The 20887-nt window shown below is 64.6% G+C and overlaps 1 protein-coding gene across 1 annotated transcript; it reads left to right on the plus strand.

The window, feature by feature from the left end:
- Positions 1–598: 598 nt before the first annotated feature.
- On the plus strand, positions 599–19974 carry GNA15 (G protein subunit alpha 15). The gene is made up of 7 exons (XM_081284846.1): positions 599–1215; positions 8195–8379; positions 10448–10602; positions 10910–11038; positions 14506–14635; positions 16450–16603; positions 19050–19974. The coding sequence occupies exons 1-7, from the start codon at positions 1071–1073 to the stop codon at positions 19274–19276; spliced, it is 1125 nt and encodes a 374-aa protein (XP_081140972.1). The 5' UTR covers positions 599–1070; the 3' UTR covers positions 19277–19974.
- The last annotated feature ends 913 nt before the right edge of the window (positions 19975–20887 follow it).

Here is a 20887-nt window from a genome sequence, read left to right on the forward strand (position 1 = left end):
TGGATTGGAGAACCCCCTCCTGGGGTGGCTCTAGAAAGCAGGCCCAGTCCACCTGCCCCAGAACCCCACCCCCATCCTACTTCTAGAGCGGGAGATGGGGGTGGGGTGGGGGTGGGGCCAGGGAGGCCTGGAATTCTTGGTGGGAAGAAGCCTGTGATCCCCAGATTCAATCCCCAGTCCCCGCATGCCCCAGGCCTGGCCCCTCCAGATCCGGGGGTCACCCCTGCACCTCTGTTTCTCCACACCTCTTTAAACCCACAGCCCCAGCCGGCACCTCCCAGAATGGGCCGCCATTCCTCAGGCTCCCATATCTTTATGGAATTGATTCCGTTCTTATTTGGGCACTGGGATTGGACCTGGGGGTGCTCCACCACTGGGCCACATCCCCAGACCTTTTGATTTTGTTTTATCTGGAGACGTGGTGTCACAAAGTTGCTGAGGTGGCCTCCAACTTGAGCGTCTCAGCCCCTGGAGTCGCTGGAGTTCCAGGGGTGGCCACAGGCTGGCCAGGCTCCTGGTGCCCTGGGTGCCCAGGGCCATGCCTCCGGCACCGCGGGCTGGTAAACGTGTCCGGGGCGGCCCCCACGGTCTGCCCCGGGCTGGGGGTGCGCTCCCTGGGGTCCGCAGTCCAGGCTGGGTGTCCCCGGCCCGGTGCCTCGGGTTCCTCAGCTGTGGGACGTGGCCGCTGGTGGCGCCGGGTCTGCCTGGGGAGGTCCCCAGGAGCAGAGCAGAGGGCAGAGGGGCCACTGGGCGGGGGCCCTGGGCAGCCGGAGGAGCCCGCCCGCCGCGGTGGGCTGCGGTTCCCGGGTTCCGGCGGCGGGGCCCGCGCCCCTGCGCCCGCGCGGCCGCCAACCTGTCGCGCCGCCCGGGCAGGTCGAGGGGGCGGGGGCCGCGCCTCCGCCTCCCGGCCCCGCCCGCCGCTGCCGGCACTGGCCTCGTGCGCGGCTCCCCGCGGGCCGCAGGGACGTCCGTCGGGCCCGGCGACGAGCAGCCCGCCGTCCCGAGCGCCGCTGGGGTGCCCTGCGCGGCGGCCGCGGCGATGCGCCTGGTGCCCGCTGAGGCCCCGCAGCATGGCCCGGTCGCTGGCCTGGAGCTGCTGCCCCTGGTGCCTGACGGAGGAGGAGAAGACGGCCGCGCGGATCGACCAGGAGATCAACAAGATCCTCCTGGAGCAGAAGAGGCAGGACCGCGGGGAGCTGAAGCTGCTGCTGCTGGGTGAGCGCCCCGGGCGAGGCCGGCGCGGGGAGGCCGGCGAGGCCGGGGCGGAGGCCGCCAGACCGTGCCACAGCCCGGGCACCACGCGGAAAAGCCGAGCTTCCGAGCGGTCGGGCGGCAGCCCCGCGCCCAGGCTGGGCCAGGCGCCGGGCACCGGCGAGGGCAGACCCACCACGCCCTGCCCGCCTGTGTCATGGCACGGGAATGAGGATGAGCCCAGGTGCACAACCCGCCCGGCCGGCCGTAGGGAGGGGCCGCCGGCCTCCTCCTCCACCTCGGAGGCCAGGCTCCCCTGGCTGCTTGGCGCCGCTGCCCTGGGAGGAGGGCTTGTCCAGGGGTGTCCTGGGCCAGGACCGCAGGACTAGGTGGCCGGCAGTTCATTCATCCACTGGAGACTGGTTTAGTGAGTCGGGTGGCAGGAGGGAAGCAAGTCTGCCTGGCCCTCTGTCGGGCAGCAAGGAGCTCCCTTTCGTGGGGTAAACCCCGCGACAGAAACTTCCGGCAAGAAGGCTTGGTACAAAACCAAACGGGAGGAAGTACGAGCGCGGGCAGTTGGAGTTGATGGTGGCCAGGTTTCAGGCTCCAAGAGTCTGAACTCTGAAGCCTCAGGGCCCTTGTCTCTGCTCCCTGGACTGTCCCCTGCTCAGAGGACCCCAGGTTTGGAGGGTCTCCTGGATCCCCGAGTCCTGGGCTGGGACTGCAGGTCAGGACTTCTGAACTCAGTGTGGCTGTCCTGGGCCAAAAGGCTGGTCACCCACTGTGGGGGCCACGTTCTCTCGCCCAGTGGGAAGAGGCCGCCCCGGGAGGGGAGAGAGGAACAGAGTGGGCAGGGCTGCGGTGGCACCTTCATGGGGAGTCCTTCCGACTCTGGCCTCCATCCCCCGATGCACTACCGCAGTTTTCCCTGTTCCCTTCTGGTGTGGCCCGGAATCCAGACTCCGGCACCCCCCGCCCAGGTGCACTCTGGTACTTTCCGGTGACTCTTTGGGGGCAGTGTCTGACTTCCTCGCTGGGAGCTGAGCATTTCCTTTTCTCCTTGATGTTTGGTGGCATGAAGAGAGAAACCGCCTGAGCCTGCGAGGTCTCTGATCAAGGCTCTGATCATCGCTGGGCACGGTGGTACACCTGTGACCCCAAGTGCCTGGGCGGTGGGGCAGGAGGGTCCCAAGTTTGAGGCCTGCCTCAGGATAAAATAAGACGTGCTGGGGATGTGGCCCAGGAGCAGAGCGGTCCTGGGTTCCATCCCCAGCTCTGCAAAAAAGTTTTTTCTTCAGGCGATACCTCTGTCTCTGTGACTCAGGGACTGTAATAGATGCCATCTCTGTGTGACGTCATCAACTGGAGCTCTGACGCTCACCCCAGAGGCACGTCCGTGTCATTATTCATTATTCCTTGGGGCCTTCTGGGCATCAACTTATCCTTGAGGGAGCTCTGGCCCTTCGAGTCTTTCAAAGACTGTCCATTCCCCTGCGTCCTCCGTGTGTGGCCACGCGCCCTCCGTCACACCCCGGCGCTCCTGCTGCCGGTAGGATCCATAGTGATGCCCCCTGCACCCTTGGTGCTGGACAGTGTCCGCCCCTGGACCTGCAGGCAGGGGCTCCTGGGTTTCAGAGAGCTGTCTGCAGCGTCCGGGGCTCCTCCTTCCCGCCGCAGGGCCACTGCGCGCTGGGCCCCCTTCCCCCAGCGCCCACTCCCCGCAGGCCTCAGCCCGAGCTCCCTGGGAGAGGTCTCCCACCCCTGCCAGGAGGGCCGCCGTCCTGTGGCCTCTCCTCTGACCCTCTTCCAGACTCGTCCTCACTTGTGGGGGCCTCACGGCTCATCTCTCCAGTTACACGGTGGACACGTGCGCAGACCACAGCTGTCCACCCCTGTGGAGGGTGAGCCCTGCAGGGCAGGATGAATAGGGATGGCTCCTGACTCGGAGGATCTTCCCAGGGGTTGTGTGACGTCTTCCTGGAGCTGGGAAAGGCCCGTGGTGGCTCCAGCGCAGGGCGCTCAGCCAGCCACACACCAGGAAGCCCCTCTGCCGGCCCCCGCTGATGGTTGTCCCCACCTCCCAGCCTGGGGGCTGCCTCCACACCCCCCTGAAAACAGGAATCGAATCTAAAAGTGACTGCTTTCTCCTGGAGATGACTGATCCTTTTGAGGAAGTTGGCGAAGTGCTGGGTGGAGGTGAGACTGTCCCCAACCGTGGGGAGAGGAGGAGCCGGCTGTCCGCAGGGCCGGGAGGCGGAGGCCAGGGAGGTGGACCCAGCTGGTGGCAGTCTGCACTCCTCACTGCTCTGCTGTCCCTCAGGAGGAGGAGAGCCACAAACCCCAGTGACAGATAGGGACACTGAGGCCCAGCAGCAAGTCTGGGCCGGAGCCAGGCCGCGTGGCCAGCCTCCTGCCCGCTTTCCGCAGGCCTGGCTCCCCGGCTCCCCAGGCCAGCGAGTGCCCCGTGACTCCGGGGCTCGGCACCCGCCGTGGCAGCTGCTCTCGCAGCCTGGCCCCTCAGGTGTCCTAGGGCAGACCCCACCTCTGCCCAGGAGCGGACAACCCACGTCCTGGGCGTCAGGACGGTGACAGGCGGCAAAGACAGGGTCCCCTGGTGTTTTTCAGACTCTGGGCTACAGTCCATCCGCGAGTCCCAGAGCCCACGTTGTGAGCCGCCAACAATTATCATGGTCATCATCGTGATTTTTGCCTTTGATGAAACACGGGAGGTTGACGTCCACGGCACCTCCCCAGCAGGGCCTGCTCCAGCGGCACGGCCGCTAGCGTGTGCCTCTGGGGACCCAGGTGGAGGAGAAAGGTGGAAGCCCGTCCCCTGCTGCAGGCCTCGACGCGGCTCCCACGGGACTGCCTAGCGGCCCAGTGTGCATGGAAACGTCATGTCACCACACGGTGACATGCTGGCCCAGGGACCGGGTTTCCTCCCTGTTTCCTCGCTGTGTGGTCCTAGGCACGTCACCTGAGCTCTCTGATCCCTGTGTCTCCTTGCAAGTGGAAAACAGAGGGAGTCTCTGAGGAATGAGGGGGACCCACGGGGTCTCAGCTGGGGACTCACACCAGCTGCAGTGAGGATGAGGACCATGACAGTTGGGACAGGGCCAGGCTCAACAGAAGCGGGTTCAGTTAGAACCTTGTGTCCTGGGGCTGGGGCGCAGCTCACGCAGGGCGCCTGCCTGCCCGAGGGGCCCAGCTCTGCACTGACCTGGGGAGCTGGGCGGCCATCAGACCTAAGGCCGTGCCCTGCCCAGCTGAGACTCAGTTTCCCCATGAGAAGAGGTCAAGCAGCAGCCTCTCCTGGTGAGGCTGGGGCAGGACGGTGCCCACCTGAGCACCAGCCTCGGGCCAGGAGCCCACGGCCACCTCTGCCAGCCCCGCGGGGTCACTGCGGCTCCCAAGCCGAGGGCCGCAGGTCTCGGACCCTCCTGGGGGTGCCGGCGTCTCCCGCACGGTCGGGCCTCCGTCCACTGCAGGAGCCCTCAGGGGTCTCCCCCTAGCTGCAGGGAGCCCTGGCCTGAGCCGCAGTGGCCCCAAGGCCCACGCTGGGAGGTCCCCAGAGCTTCAGAGGGGACCTGCACTGTTTCCTGGGAGCCTTTGCTTGTTTTTAAGGTGATTTCTTTTTTTACCTTTTTTCGTCGCCGTAGACGGGCAGCCCTTATTGTCTGTGTCTCTGTGCGGAGCGGAGGGTCCGACCTGCTGGCCCGCGCCCCGCCCGGACCTCTGAGTTGGCATGATTTTAGATGTGAGGGAGGCCTGGCCCCCAGGGTCCCGTCAGCCCCCTCCAGCCCCCCGTGGCACCTGGCAGACCCCCCTGCACTGGCCCCAGGGGCGGGGCGGGGTCACGCGGCACGTCTCGGTGTCCACTGGCTGGACTGCAGGCCTCCCGACGTCTCCCCACAAACCTTCCCTGCTCCGGGGCCTCACCTGGTGCTCGGGCCCCCTTCTCTCCCGACTTTTTACTGAGAAATAACTTCATGCCATGGGAGTCGCCCCTGGGTTCTCCTATGCAGGGCCACGTCGCGCCCCGTTTCCTGTACTCGCTGTCTCTGCCACGCTCACACACACGTGCACACACGCTCACACACACGTGCACACACGCGCACGCGCAGTAACGAGGGGCGGGTGGAGCCTCCCTCCCCCTTCCTTCCTCCGTGGTCTCGTGGGCCGTGGACTCTGGGCTCAGAGCATCCTCCTGCCCCTGCCTCCTGCCCCCAGGGGACGTCCCGCCAGGCGCATTGCTAGGTGGCTTCGGTGGGTGCACTTCGCACACACCAAGACGGTATAGGTCAGTTGCTCTACGTGGCCTCTTGAGGCCACCGAGACACGCTGTCAGCGTGAGAGGCGGAGGTCACTGCCCGTGAACCCCGCGGTGGTCTACGATGAGCCTTCTCTGGATGAGTAGCGTGCTCTAAAATAACGATCCCGAGTGTAGTGCGGACAGCGGGCGGGGCCGTGCTGGAGGCTGAGGCAGGAGGATCTCAAGTTCCAGGCCAGCCTGGGAAACTTAGCAAGACCCTAAGCAACTTGCTGAGACCCTGCCTCAAACTGAGCTCGGGCTCGGGACATGGGTTGGCAGCAGAGCAGCCTGCATCAGTCCCCAGGACCAGAAAAGTCTCCTAGATTCAGGGCGTGAGCCGGCCACATGGCCACCAGTCACCACTTCAAGTGCCACGTGCCACAGTGACCGCAAGCCACATGCCCTGCTTCCTCCCGCCTGGCATTACCAGCATGGCTGTGACAGCAGGAAGGCACCCAGCTCTGTTGTCACCAGGCGATGGGACGTCAGCTCCACCCCGATGGCATCCCTGATTTCTGACCTGGGGGGCTCTGTTCGGGGACAGGCGGCCAGCCACGGGGAGCTGCGTGTGAGCGCACACGGACACACTCACCACCCTCACTGCGTGTGGACTGCACGATGGCGTCTGCCCTTGGCCCCACGAGCGGGAAGGCCTCTGGCCGAGCGGCCTGGTGGCCGAGTGGCCCTGGCAGAGTTGACTGGCACACGCTTGGTTTCCCTGAGCCGCGCAGCTGAGCTGCCGGCTGACTCCTGTCCCCACTGGGGCCTCTGGGGATCCGAGTCCCTCTGAGAACCAGGACCCAGCACAATGGCTGGGGTCGGTGATGGGCAGGGCCGCCCTCGGCCAGCCTGCGCCCATGCCCACTCTGCCAGCCGCCCCGACTCCCCAGGTACGTCCTCCACGGCGGGAGAGACGTTTCCTTGGACACCAGGGAGGCTCAGAGGCCAGGTGGCCGCCGCCCGCCCGCACAGATGCGGAGGGAGCTGCCGGGCGCCTGGCGGGCAGCGGGTGGTGGTCCGCCGGCTCCTGGTTCCCCTTTCTGGCCCGGCCCGGCCACCCTTCCCTTTTCACGGCTTGTCCCAGTTCCTCCCGAGTTAACTGCCTCCCTCCCGGGCCAGGCACAGGACTTGGTCCCCACTCCCCGTCCCCAGGAAGGCCCCAGCCAGCGTCCCCCAGGGCCCGGCGACCAGCTCCTGCCCTGCCTCCCTCCAGGCTCAGAGGCTTTGCAGAGAAGGACAAGCAGAGGGCCGCCTTGGCGTCAGCCTTGGACACGGGGCCGGGCCGCAGCCTGGGCATTGGTGGCCCAGTAGAGTGGTCACAGGCCAGGGCCAGCTGTGCAGGCGCAGCCTGGCGGGCAGGGAGGGCCCGAGCCTTCCTCCCAGCCGCCTTCAAGTTGTGCCGGGAGCTTTGCAAGGCCTGTGCCCTGCTCCTGTCTGCAGGCATGGCCACCCAGCACGTCCCCCTCTCCCCAGCTGCCCGGGGGCAGCTTGGAGCCCATCACTGCCCACCTGGACTAGCACGGTCACCTCCACCTGGTGTCTGGCTCCAGGCCCGCCCCACCCCCGGGATCTGTCCTCCCTGCAGAGGGTGCCTTTGAGCACCCGAACCAGGCCTCTCCCTCCTCTGCCCACAGCCCTCCATGGCTCCCACCTCCCTCAGGGTCCAAGCCCAGGTCCTCCCACAGCCCCGGACCCTGTCCAGCCTGCCCGTCCTCCCCCCCTCCCCTGCTGCAGCCACACCGCTCCCTGCTGTGCCTCCAACCTGCCAGCCCCCTCCAACCCCAGGGCCTTTGCATGGCTCTGCCTCTGCCCAGCAGGCTCTTCTTCCTGGTCTGGGCACAAGAGGGACTTCCCTGGCCTCAGACCCCGACCTGCAAGTCACCTCTGCTGGGAGGTCTTCCTGAACCCCTCGCAGTCCCCACATCACTGTGCCTGTGGGTCCTGGTTTATTTCCTCCTGGAAGTCTCTCTCCCTGAATGATCCTAGCCAACAGTCATGATGCCAAGCACTTCTGTGGCTCGTCACGAGCCAGGGCCAGTGGTGACTCTAGTCCTCCCCGTGGGCCAGGCAGTGTCTGCCCCACCAGGCCCCTGGCCCCTGCGGCTACATGCCAGGCAAACTCTGCTCCTGGCTGGGCTGTGGCTGCGTCCCTTCCCACCCGGGAGAGAAAAAATCCCTCGTGAGGCTGGACTGGGCTCAGGAGTGCAGCCCTCGCCCAGCACACGGCCCTGGGTTCCAGCCTCAGCACCACACAGAGATGAATCAGTAAGATAAGGGTGTTGTGTCCAACTACAACTGAAAAACAAACGTTTTTTAAAACTCCGTCATGAATGCGGAGATGCGATGTTCACGTGATTTTCACGCGACGTGAACTACTGTTTCGACTCAGTCTTTTTAAAATGCAGGAACTACAACCCCAACAAGAATCGGAATTCGAGAAAGCCACACTGAGTGCGTAAACTGGCCAGCCACGTGCAGTAGGCAGTTGGCTGGACCTGCGGGCCGCAGGGTGCTGACCCTGTGGGGAGACTGGACAGTGGATTCCTGCAGCCCCCACGCCACTTCCCCGTGGGGAGGCGGAGGCTCAGCGTCACCAGCCCAGGGCACACAGCGAGGGTGTGGTCCAGCGTCCGGCTGGCTGCCCGGTGCCCTGTGGCAGGGGCTGAGTGCTGGTTCTGTGGGTGTCCCCAGGTCCTGGCGAGAGTGGCAAGAGCACCTTCATCAAGCAGATGCGCATCATCCACGGCAACGGCTACTCGGAGGAGGAGCGCAAGGGCTTCCGGCCGCTGGTCTACCAGAACATCTTTGTGTCCATGCAGGCCCTGATCGAGGCCATGGGCAGGCTGCAGATCCCCTTCAGCAGGCCCGAGAGCGAGGTGAGCCCCCGAGGCAGGGCGCACCCCCAGACCAGGTGGGGAGCCCACCAGACCCTGAGAGGCCTGGGCTGAGCTGGTGTCCCCGTTTGTCACGAAACGAGTCTGAAATCTGAAAAGCTCTGAGCTTTGAATCCAGTCCTGTCCGAGTAGTGGTGCCCTGGGGGGCCGGGACCTTGGGGACTTAGGATTCCCGAAACCAGGCATGGAGCCACACCTGTCCCCCAGTGAGTAGGAGGCCCAGGCCGGAGGATCGCAGGCTCTGGGCCAGCCTCAGCAACCCAGCAAGGCCCTGTCTCAGAATCAGACAAAAGCCCCATCAAAGCACAAAAATGTCCACGATTTAAAAAACCAGGACAGGACTCACCAGGCAGAAGCACGTGGGCCACCGCCCGGGGGAAGCAGGGCGGGCAGCAGGCCTGTCCCCAGAGGCCCCTTCCCCAGTCACCACCTGGGAGGACAGGCCCCGTCCGTCTCCCCGGGTGGCCTGTGTCTGAACTTCTCAGTGGGGACCAGACGGTGGGCTCAGCTCTGGCGGCTCACTTGGCCTCGCCTGCTGGGCTCGTGTCCACTGTGAGAGGCGTGGCTTTTTGGCCATCCCATTTGCTGGACGTCTGGGTTATCTCAGGAGATATGGGAAGTCTGTCGCTCTGTTGGGTGGGTGGCTCCGGAAGCCGGTCCCCTGGGCAGGCTGGTCCCCCAGCCCTTTATTCCCTGGGAGAGTGATGAGGGGGGGGTGACTCTGGCTCACCTGGGGCCCCCCTTCATGGTGTGTGGCCCGTGGCTCGGGGCTGCTGTGGGCAGGGGCACCCATCTCGGGGCTGGAGACTGAACAAGAGGAAGGTGAAGGGGCTGGGCAGTCCCCAGTGACCTGGGACCCCACTTCCACATTTCCAGCACCCGCCCCGAGCCCAGGCGGGGACCCCGCTCCAGCTCCTGGGCCTCGGGGTGCAGGGGTCCTGGCGTGGCCAGAGCTCACTGCTGGCTTGCGTCTCCTTGTGGCACGAGAAGCGGGCACCTGCCCTGTGGCTTTGGATGCTGGGGACACAGGTCTTGGTGTGCTGCCGGGCTGGCCTCGGCCTCCCGCGTGGCTGGCCCCCTCCTCTCCTGAGCCACTGGGCCTTCTGCCCGTGTTCTGCTTCGTGCCCTCTTCAAAGCCCCTTTCCTCCCTGACCTGTGACCCATCCTGCGTGTCCTGGACCCCAGAGCGTCCGCCCTCCCTCTGTTGTCAAGGTGTCTGCAGGACAGAGCCTTCCTCCCAGTGAGTCCCGTGTCTCCATCTCTTCTGACCAGTCCTGTTGGTGTGCGTCTGTGTCCACCCCGGTCCGGCGGGGAGACCCCGTTTCTGCCCATCGCTAGGTCCGGCTTCGCTGTCTGCTTCTGGCTCGACTTTCCTCAGGGGGTCAGTTGCGCAGCGCGTGAGGCAGGCGGCAGTTTCCCTGTCCCTTCTGTCCTGTGGGCGTCCGGCTGTCACCATGTCGAGGACACCGTCCTTCCTTGACTGATGTCAGCCCCGGTGCCGCGATGAGTCAGGGTCACGTGTGCTCGGAGTCCCGGGTCTGTTCTCTGGCTCTGCTGACCTGCCCTTCAGTGCACAGGCCTGTCCCCCACGGAGGCCCTTCCCAGGGCTGCTCCGAGACCGTCCTCCTCCACGTGTGTGTTAGAAACCATGTATCTCTTCTCTCTGTCACACACACACACCACTACCCTTCTGGGACTCTGATCAGGACTGCATGAATCCACAGATCAATCGATGGAGAGCCAACAACCTGTAAATACCAGGCCTCCCAATCCATGAACATGGTACATCCTCCGTTTATCTAGGTCTTTTTTTTTTTTTTTTTTTTTGGTGTCAGGGACTGAACCCAGGGGCACTCACCACTGAGCCACACCCCAGCCCGTTTTTATATTTTATTTAGGGACAGGGCCTGGCTGAGTTGCTGAGGCTGAGGCTGGCTTTGAACTCCTGATCCTCCTGCCTCAGCCTCCTGAGCCACTGGGATGACAGGTGTGTGCCACGGGGCCAAACTTGAGCTTAGAACTTCTAAGACCCCCCCGTGTCTCTCTCCAGCACCACGCCAGCCTGGTCATGAGCCAGGATCCCTACAAGGTGACCACGTTCGAGCAGCGCTGTGCGGTGGCCGTGCAGTACTTGTGGCAGGACGCTGGCGTCCAGGCCTGCTATGAGCGCCGGCGTGAGTTCCACCTGCTGGACTCGGCAGTGTAGTGAGTCTGGGGTTGCAGGCCATGGGCGTGGGGGGCTGGGGGCAGGGAGAGTCAGAGGAGCAGGCCCCGTGGACCCAGGCCAGGGGCCGGTCCCCCCCAGAGCTGGGCAGTGCAGGCCAGCGTGGATGGCCCCCCAAGAGGGCGACATTCTCCCTGGGGCGGTCCTGCTCCTGAGGTGACACAGCACGCCCAGGGTGACGGGGCTGGGGAGCCTGTCCTCGCGTTCACGCGCCTCCTGGGGCTGTGTCCTGGGGCTGAACAGCCAAGGGACAGGCTGCAACACGGGCCGCGGGCTCTTGTCCCACAGCTACCTGTCCCACCTGGAGCGCATCACCGAGGACAGCTACATCCCCACGGCGCAGGACGTACTGCGGAGCCGCATGCCCACCACTGGCATCAACGAGTACTGCTTCTCCGTGCAGAAGACCAAACTGCGGTCAGTGCCCAACTTGCAGGGACCCCCAGCTGGCCTGGGGATGACTCCTCCAGCCCCTGTGTGGTCAGGACTGGGAACTGGAGGGGCCTGGGCGAGGCCTCAGGGCCCCAGGAGAGGTTTCCCGGAGGAGGGACATTGGTGTTGGGGTATTGAAGGATGGATAGGAGTTTACTAGTCCCCACCCTCAAGGGGCTGCCAGGGAAAAGAAAACAGAGACCGTGTGGTCAGGGCTAGGCCAGAGGGATGACCTCAAGGCTTGGGGAGCTCAGGGGTTATCTCTGGTCAATATCAGGAGAAGACTAGAGGGTCAGGGTAAGGCTGGAGGCAGGAGACTCAGAAAGAGGCCGGAAGGGTTGGTGAGGCCGGGACAGTGGCTGGCACAGGGAATGACAGGAGGTCCAAGACTTGTTGCAGATGCAGGACAGGCAGACTAGGCAAGTGTGGGAACTGGAACAGGAAGTAAGACCACTGCCTGGGAGCTCCTGTCACGGTCACAGTGGAGCCCACAGGATGGGGGTGACGAGGTAAGACCAAGAAGCCACAGGGGTTGAGTTTCAGGGACCTGGGGACATCTGGAAGTGGCTGGATGAAGGCCTGAGCTGAAAAGAGAGTGAGGGGCCAGGGCAGGACGTCATTGCTGGGGTCGTCCAGCAACGGTGGCCAATGAAAGGGTCAAGGAGAGGAGCTCCAGTCTTCTGCTGTTTTGATCAGCCCAGGGTCAAGAGCAGAAGGTGGCAATGTGGGTGAAAGGTTGGAAAGGGGCAAGCAGGTGGACGGTGGGTGGATGGTGGGTTGGTGGGTGGTGGGTGGATGGTGGATGGGTAGATGGTGGATGGGTAGTGGATGGTAGATAGATGGTGGGTGGATAGTGGATGGATGGTGGATGGATGGTGGGTGGATGGTGGATGGTGGATGGATGGTGGATGGATGGTGGGTGGATGGTGGATGGTGGATGGTGGGTGGGTAGTGGATGGTGGGTGCGTGGATGGTGGATGGATGGTGGATGGTGGATGGATGGTGGGTGGATAGTGGATGGTGGGTGGGTGGATGGTGGATGGATGGTGGATGGTGGGTGGGTGGATGGTGGATGGATGGTGGATGGTGGGTGGATGGTGGATGGTGGGTGGATGGTGGATGGATGGTGGGTGGATGGAGGATGGTGGGTGGGTGGATGGTGGATGGATGGTGGATGGTGGGTGGGTGGATGGTGGATGGATGGTGGATGGTGGGTGGATGGTGGATGGTGGGTGGATGGTGGATGGATGGTGGGTGGATGGAGGATGGTTGGTGGAGGGTGGAATGATGGTAGATGGGTAGTGGATGGTGGATAGATGGTGGGTGGATAGTGGATGGTGGGTGGATGGTGGATGGATGGTGGATGGTGGATGGATGGTGGGTGGATGGTGGATGGATGGATGGTGGATGGTGAGTAGATGGTGGATGGATGGTGGGTGGATGGATAGTGGATGGTGGGTGGATGGATGGTGGATGGTGAGTGGATGGATGGTGGATTGTGGGTAGATGGTGGATGGATGGTGGATGGTGAGTGGATGGTGGGTGGATGGTGGATGATGGGTGGATGGTGGATGATGGATGAATGGTGGATGGTGAGTGGTGGGTGGATGGATGGTGGGTGGATAGTGGATGGATGGATAGTGGATGGTGGATGGATGGTTGGTGGATAGTGGATGGATAGTGGATGGTGGGTGGATGGATGGTGGATGGTGAGTGGATGGATGGTGGATTGTGGGTAGATGGTGGATGGATGGTGGATGGTGAGTGGATGGTGGGTGGATGGTGAATGATGGGTGGATGGTGGATGATGGATGAATGGTGGATGGTGAGTGGTGGGTGGATGGTTGGTAAATGATGGATTTGGGGTGGGTGGAGGGTGGATGGATGGTTGCTGGATGGTGGGTGATAGTGGATGGTGGATGGATAGTGGATGGTGGATGGATGGTGGGTGGATAGTGGGTGGATGGTGGATGGTGGATGGATGGTGGATGGTGGATGGATGGTGGATGATGGATGATAGGTGGATGGTGGATGGATGGTGGAGAGATGGTAGATGGTGGATGGATGGTGGGTGGATGGTAGATGAATAGTGGATGGTGGATGGTGGATGGATGGTGGATTGTGGATGGATGGTGGATGGTGGATAGATAGTGGATGGATGGTGGATGGTGGGTGGGTGGTGGATGGTGGGTGGATGGTGGGTAGATGATGGATGGATGGTGGATGGTGAGTGGGTGGTGGATTGTGGATGGATGGTGGATGGTGGGTAGATGGTGGATGGATGGTGGATGGTGAGTGGGTGGTGGATGGTGGGTGGATGGTGGATAGATAGTGGATGGTGGATGGATGGTGGATGATGGATGATAGGTGGATGGTGGATGGATGGTGGATGGTGGATGGATGGTGGATGATGGATGATAGGTGGATGGTGGATGGATGGTGGATTGTGGATGGATGGTGGATGGTGAGTGGGTGGTGGATGGTGGGTGGATGGTGGATAGATAGTGGATGGATAGTGGATGGTGGGTGGGTGGTGGATGGTGGGTGGGTAGATATTCAGCATTGGGGTTGGCGCTGTGTGTACGGAGGACGGGTCAGTCAAGGAGACGTGGGATGCTCTCAGGCCGTTGAGAGAGCTAATGAACAGAGTGAAGGCCCAGTGGGAAGGGACCCAGGAGGGGAGGTGACACCTGTAGTCATGCCCGGGCAAGTCGCCGACCCCTGTTGGTCTACAGAGCCCCATGCCCAAGCACTGTCCCTTAATCCTGCTCTGGGATGGTGCATGAGGGACTCTGAGGTGTGTCAGGTGTGCCCACTGCGGTCCACCTGCTGGGTGTCCAGCCTTGATGTCCCCTCTGGTCCAGGGGGCAGGTCCCTGCTCTCTCTCAGGCTTCTGGCTGGGCTCTGCGAGGCCTGCGCTCTGGCATTTCCTGAGTGACGGTTGCATCCCCCGGGAAATGACATGCAGATTGCTATCAGTGACCCACTTTCAGAGCAGAGGGAACAGGAAGAGGGGAGGGGAGGGCTTTGTTGTGGTGTGCAGGGCAGGGGAGGGACAGGACAGTTTGTCTGGGGATGTCCTCTGTTCCAGGGAACCCTCACTGGACACCCCACGGCCAGCCAGAACTCAGTCTGTGAACCCATTCTATGGTCCTGGGGTCACGTGACCACCTCCCCCATGTCACCCAGCCAGAACCAGGTGGATCCAGGGCTCTCGCTGACGTGGGCAAAAGCAGTAGCCCCTGGCCATGGACACTGGGGACAGCCTGTCCCATCCCGAGCCTCCTTCCCTCCTCTAAAGCTGGTGGAGGCGGCTCCTTGCCCAGGGATTGCGTGTGGCTCCCCAGGGGCGCGTACACACTGGCGTGAATCCTGACTGGGCTGCGCTGGTGCGTGGGGCTGGGACGTCCCTAGCTGGGCCGAGCTCTGACGGAGGTGCTGGGTCCCTGCAGGATCGTGGATGTCGGTGGCCAGAAGTCGGAGCGTAAGAAGTGGATTCACTGCTTCGAGAACGTGATGGCGCTCATCTACCTGGCCTCGCTGAGCGAGTACGACCAGTGCCTGGAGGAGAACAGCCAGGAGGTGGGCCCCCGGGGACCTGCACACTTGGGGACCTGCACACACGGGGGACCTGCACACACGGGGGACCTGCACACGGGGGACCTGCACACGGGGGACCTGCACACACAGGGGGACCTGCACACACGGGGGACCTACACACGGAGGACCTGCACACACGGGGACCTGCACACACGGGGGGACCTGCACACGGGGGACCTACACACGGAGGACCTGCACACACGGGGGGACCTGCACACACGGGGGGACCTGCACACGGGGGACCTGCACACATGGGGACCTGCACACACGGGGGGACCTGCACACACGGGGGGACCTGCACACACGGGGGGACCTGCACACGGGGGACCTGCACACACGGGGACCTGCACACACGGGGGACCTGCACACACGGGGGACCTGAACACGGGGACCTGCACACACGGGGACCTGCACACACGGGGGAACCTGCACACGGGGGAACCTGCACACGGGGGAACCTGCACACGGGGGAACTGAACACGGGGACCTGCACACGGGGACCTGCACACATGGGGGACCTGCACACATGGGGGACCTGCACACATGGGGGACCTGCACACACGGGGGACCTGCACACACGGGGGACCTGCACACACGGGGACCTGCACACACGGGGGGACCTGCACACACGGGGACCTGCACACACGGGGGGACCTGCACACACGGGGGACCTGCACACACGGGGGACCTGCACACACGGGGGACCTGCACACACGGGGACCTGCACACGGGGACCTGCACACGGGGGAACTGCACACACGGGGGACCTGCACACGGGGGACCTGCATACACGGGGACCTGCACACGGGGGACCTGCACACGGGGACCTGCACACGGGGAACTGCACACACGGGGACCTGCACATGGGGACATGCACACATGGGGGACCTGCACACGGGGACCTGCACCCGCAGCTCCCATGCCCGTGGGAGCACCTTGCTCTGGGTGGCCCTGTGGACGCCTGGCGCGGCTGCGCCCTCCCCCGCCCTCTCGTGGCTGGACCTCTGCACCCGACCTGACACTGCCTGAGGCACTCAAGGAGGACCGTCCTGCCCAAGGTGGCCACACCGCGGGCTCGGCACCGTGCCTAGGCACACCCTCAGCAAGTCACACTGAGACCCAGGGACCTGCGGCCACACACGCTCCATGGGGGTCCTGCGATCCCGGGACTGGGACGGTGGTCTGCGGGGTGGCAGGGCCAGGTGCTGCAGGGGTGTCTCCCTGAGTGACAGCGGAGCAGGAGCCCTGGGTCACCTGGTCTCCTGGAGGCGGGTCGCAGGGCTCAGCTTTCACAGGGACAGCCTGGGAACCTGAGGGTCAGGCGTTAGGACTCCCACTTACAGAATGAGGCAGAGTGAGTTTTAGGGCACTTGGACAGCTGCCCCTCAGGTCCCGCCGTGTGGGCTGTGCCAGGGTCCTGGGGTCTCTGAAGTCAAGCTGCCCAGATGGGGGGCGTCAAAGATGGCTTATTCCCCGCCGTCTGGGAGCAGGACGTGGGCCCAGGTGTGGGCAGGGCTGGCTCCTGATGCTGTGGGGAGCGTGGGGAGCCCCCAGGTGGTGGCTGGCCACGTACATCTCCATTGTCACCAGCGTCCTCCCCCGAGCACCAGTGACATGGGATCAGGACCCCCCCATGACCTCATCTATAGGAATTCCCTGTAATGGCCCTATGAGGTGGACACAGGCGCTGGGAGGACACTGCTCGGCCCGGCACAGCCCCCACCAGGCCTCCCCGCCCCCGGCCCCCTCCCCGGGGCCAGGGTGTCCGAGGCCACGACCTGCCTTCGCTCCTGCAGAACCGCATGAAGGAGAGCCTGGCGCTGTTCGGCACCATCCTGGAGCTGCCCTGGTTCCGGAGCACCTCGGTCATCCTCTTCCTCAACAAGACGGACATCCTGGAGGAGAAGATCCCCTCCTCCCACCTGGCCACCTACTTCCCCAGCTTCCAGGGTGAGTGATTCTGCAGCGGCCCCCAGGAGGCCGGCCAGGCCCCCCGGGCGCAGCAGGACCCGACCGAGTCCTGACCAGCGCCGCCCGCTGCCCGACCTCTCTGAGCTTTAGTCGCCCCCTCGCAGGGGGGTCAAGAGGACAGGCCCACGCCAGAGGCAGTTGGCAGGAAGGAGTTCTAGAAGGCGCTGTGACGTCACCTACTCGTTATTTCCGTGGTGTGGGGTGGACCCAGGGCCTCTGCATGCTAGGCCCGTGCCAGGCCCCCCAGCCCGGGCGTCAGCTCTCGAGGGGCCTTAACTCGTGGCCGGACGTGCATGGCTGGCTAAGCAGGTTGGATGCAGCCCCGGGTCCAGCAGAGGGTTAGAGGTCAGGCCTGGCTGGAGAGGGGCACAGGCCGGCTCCTTCCCCGAGCACCACACCAGGTAGGGGGGCGGGAGCAGGTCCTACCGATTTAGTGACGAGGGCCCAACGGTCCACAGGCCGCACGCTCCATCGGCCATTTCGCTGGGCTCCTGAGTTCGTGGGTCAGGCTCTGGGGAGAGCTGAGCTGGGCTGTTTGTCCTGATCCACGAGGCGCCGACCGGGGGTGTCTGGCGCCGAGGAACAGCTCCAGGAAGGCCTCCCCGCGGGCGCTGGGCCTGTCCTCGTGGCCTCCCCTGGCGGCCCCTGCCTGCCCGCTCCCCTGTCCCCACCATGTGCACCCGGATCCAGCTCTTGGCCGCCTGTGGCCGCGGCTCCCCCACAGGACGGCTGAGGCAGGTTCGCAGACGGCGCCCAGGCATGGGCTGCCCATCGAGACCGGGCTCAGACAGTCGGGATAGCCCTGGTCCCACCCTGTCACCCAGCACGTCACGCCAGTGAGCCCCGGCTCAAAAGGAGGGGCCCAACGTACCCAGAGATGCAGGACAAATGGGTGGCCCTCTTGGAGACCAGCCGTCTTCATTTCCTCGGCCCGCTGTGACTGAGGACAGCAAAGGCTGGGTGCGGTCACCCTGTCTGTCTGCCCAGCAGTTTTGGGAGCTGAGGCAGGGCGATGGCCAGCCTGGGCAACTTGGCGAGACCCTCTCAGTGTGAACAGGGATACATGCGGCCTGCAGCTCCGTCCCCACCAACAGCCTCAGGCCACAAAACGGGGGGTTCCAGAGCTCAGTGGACCCTCCCCACGAGGCCTGGGGGGTGGAGTCAGGGTGTGGCCTGCTGCCCTGCGGCCTCCCGGGGGGCGCCCCCCTCGCGGTTCCTCGTCCACAGACGCAGGCTCCATGGCTGTGCCCCTGTGGCACGGCCACCTCCTCACCACACCTGCGTCTCCACTTGCCACAGGGCCACCAACCACTGGCCTTAGGGTCACCCTCATCAGTCTGACCCCATTCATTTAAATAATTGCATCTGCAACTACTCCACTCCCCCAAAGTCCACACTCTCAGGTCTAGGAGGACGCAGAGTTTGAGGGACCCTATTTCACCCCAAATCACAGTGAGCCCCAGTAGATGAGGCTCGAAGGGCCTGCTTGGCAGCAGGTCAAAGGTCAACGAACATGACCTCTGGAGAGGTTGCCGGGGTTCGCCCCCCCCCCCTTGCTGTGTCGGAGCCCTGAGGCCAGTCTCTGCCGGTCACACCCACAAGGTCGAGGGTCTGGGAGGCTGAGGCCAGGTTGAGGACAGTGGCCTGGACGCCCTCCGCTCTTCCCAGCTGAGCCTGAGGGTCCATTTGGCCTAGGGAGTGTGGGAGCAGGGGAGGGGATGGTTTGAGGGACTTCTTCGGTGGCCAGAGCACGTCACCAGCTGCTGGCCCCCACCACGGAGGGCCGCCTGAGGGGAGTTCTCGGCTGGGCGCCCTTTGTCCTCATCTGGAAGCCCAGTGCAGGGGGCCAGACACGGGAGGCCGAGGCTCAGGACAGCAGCCACCTGCTGACAGGCAGCGTTGGTCAGCGGGAGGCGGGACTTGAACCCAGGACGGACGTGAGGACCTGGAGCCGGAGCCCCAGCCACTCTGGCACCCAGGGAGGCGCGTCTGGAGTGCAGGGCCCTCTCTGTGACAGCCTCCTTCTCTCGCCCACGAGGCCCTGACCGCCCCAGCTGGCGGAGATGGGGGACTGACCTATTGGCAGCTGGGTAGCCACCGCAGCGCGGGGGGGCCTGGGGCAGCCCGAGTCACGCTGTGCTTTCCACCCTGCGTCCCCAGCCCCGAGGTGCCCGTCCAGGGGTGGCCCAGGCTGACGGGGGTCCCTCCCTCCCTTGGCCTCGGCAGCTCCAGGATCCCGAACCCCCACCCCCAGTGCAGCCCAGAGTCCCAGGACCCAGTCCCCCTGCCCCCTCCCATCACGGGTCCTGGCGAGCCTTCCCGCGGGGCTCTAGGCTGGGCCGGGTCACATGGCCAGCGATGCCCACTGAGGGGGCCCCGCCTGCGTGTGGGGAAGAGGGTCCTGATACCCCCGCCTCCCTCCCAGGCCCTCGGCAGGACGCGGAGGCGGCCAAGAGGTTCATCCTGGACATGTACACGGGCATGTACACCAGCTGTGTGGACGGCCCCGAGGGCAGCAAGCGAGGCCCGCGCTCCCGCCGCCTCTTCAGCCACTACACGTGCGCCACCGACACGCAGAACATCCGCAAGGTCTTCAAGGACGTGCGGGACTCAGTGCTGGCCCGCTACCTGGACGAGATCAACCTGCTGTGACCAGGCCCCCGGCAGGCGGTGGGCAGTGGAGATGGACCCCAGATGCCTGTCGCTCCGGCCCAGGGCCAGGAGGCAGAAGGCCCTCGTGCAAGGGACTGGAGGGACGGACGGCCCACCACTGCCCCTCTCTCCTCTGCCCCTCACCTGGTCAGCCATCCCCGCCAACCTCCTTGACTCCATCTACGTCCTTGGAAAGGGAGGAACAACATGGCCTCGGGCATGCCAGAGTGGGGGAAGGCGAGGCCCTGGGTGGGAGGCTGCGTGGGAGGCCTCTCGGCCCCAGTGTCACTGGGTGACCCTGCGTGGGAAAGGAGCTGTCCTTCGGGGTGGGCTCTGGCGCCCTCTGGTGGAAGCAGGAGGAATCCCCACAGATGGCGCTAACCCAGGGCAGGTGGCCGGCAGGGGCCTCCGGCGGCCACCACAGAGCCACCTTCCAGAGCCCCCAGGCCCACGGCGTCCTGCCCCGGTGGGCAGAGGAGGAACCCGAGGCCCCAGGTCCCTCTCCTGCTCCAAACAGCCTCTGTATTTATTCCCCTGCATCCGCCGGCCCCCCGTGGGGTAGACATTAAAGAAAGGACCTGAGGTCGGGGCTTCCTGGGTGTGTCCACAGCCTCCTGCCCTCCCCAGGCCCCCTTCAGCGACCCGCCCAGGTGCCATGGCGGCAGGGGCCTGGGAAACAGCACGGGAAGCCAGGGAGGGAAGTGTCCCTTGCCCCCCCCCCGCCCCGTCACTGGTCACTGTGGGCCAGGAGGTGAAGTCCGGCCCCACCATCGCCCATCACCCGCATCCCAGCCACGGGCCACCCAGCCAGCCCCTGCACGGTCCCCAGGAGCCCTGGAGGGTGGCTGAGCTGGCCCACCCGGAGGCCCTGGCCTTCTGGCACCTGACGCACGTTTTACCACTTTGGTTGAGATTCACAGAGACGTTTGTGATGTAGCACACGGGGACACGGCCATCACAGCGCCCAGGCCCACGCGGCTTCCCCAGGACGGCCTCACCTGGGGCGGTGGCTTGGCGACCCTGGTGGGCCAGCCTCCGCGTCCACAGAGGCCGGATTCCTTCAGGACCCCGGCTGGTCCCAGACCCAGGACCCGGTCCACCCCACATGGCCTCAGGTCTCTGGCTTCTCTGGCTGGTGCCAGACGCCCCTCAATTTTGGGGTGACTGGTCTGAGGGGGGCTGGTAGGTGCTGGGGGCTCAGAACACACATGGCTCTCAGTCTGGAGGCCAGAGCGTGGACTCAGGGACGAAGGCGCTCCCTGCCCGTCCAGCCCCTGGGATGCGAGGCTCGTGTCTGCAGTGCCCGGCCCGCCTCCTCCTCTGTGGCTTCTCCTGCAAGTGTCTGTCCACGTTCTCCATCTGGTCTCAGGGCCTTGACCTCCAGGTGGGGTTCTGTCACTGAGCCACCACTGCCCCCTGCTCCCTGCCCCAGCACTGACCCAGGGCCCCCCACGGAGCCCTCCCCAGCCCTTCTTATGTTGGTTTTGAGACAGGGCCTCACTAAGTTGCCCAGACTGGTCAGGAGCTTGTGATCCTCCTGCCTCAGCCTCCCACGTGGCTGGGATTCGAGTTGTAAACCTCCAGGCCCGGCCTCTTCCTCTTCTAAACACC

The sequence above is a fragment of the Spermophilus citellus genome (genome assembly GCF_964194105.1).
Source record: "Spermophilus citellus genome assembly, chromosome: 3".
Taxonomy (NCBI): domain Eukaryota; kingdom Metazoa; phylum Chordata; class Mammalia; order Rodentia; family Sciuridae; genus Spermophilus; species Spermophilus citellus.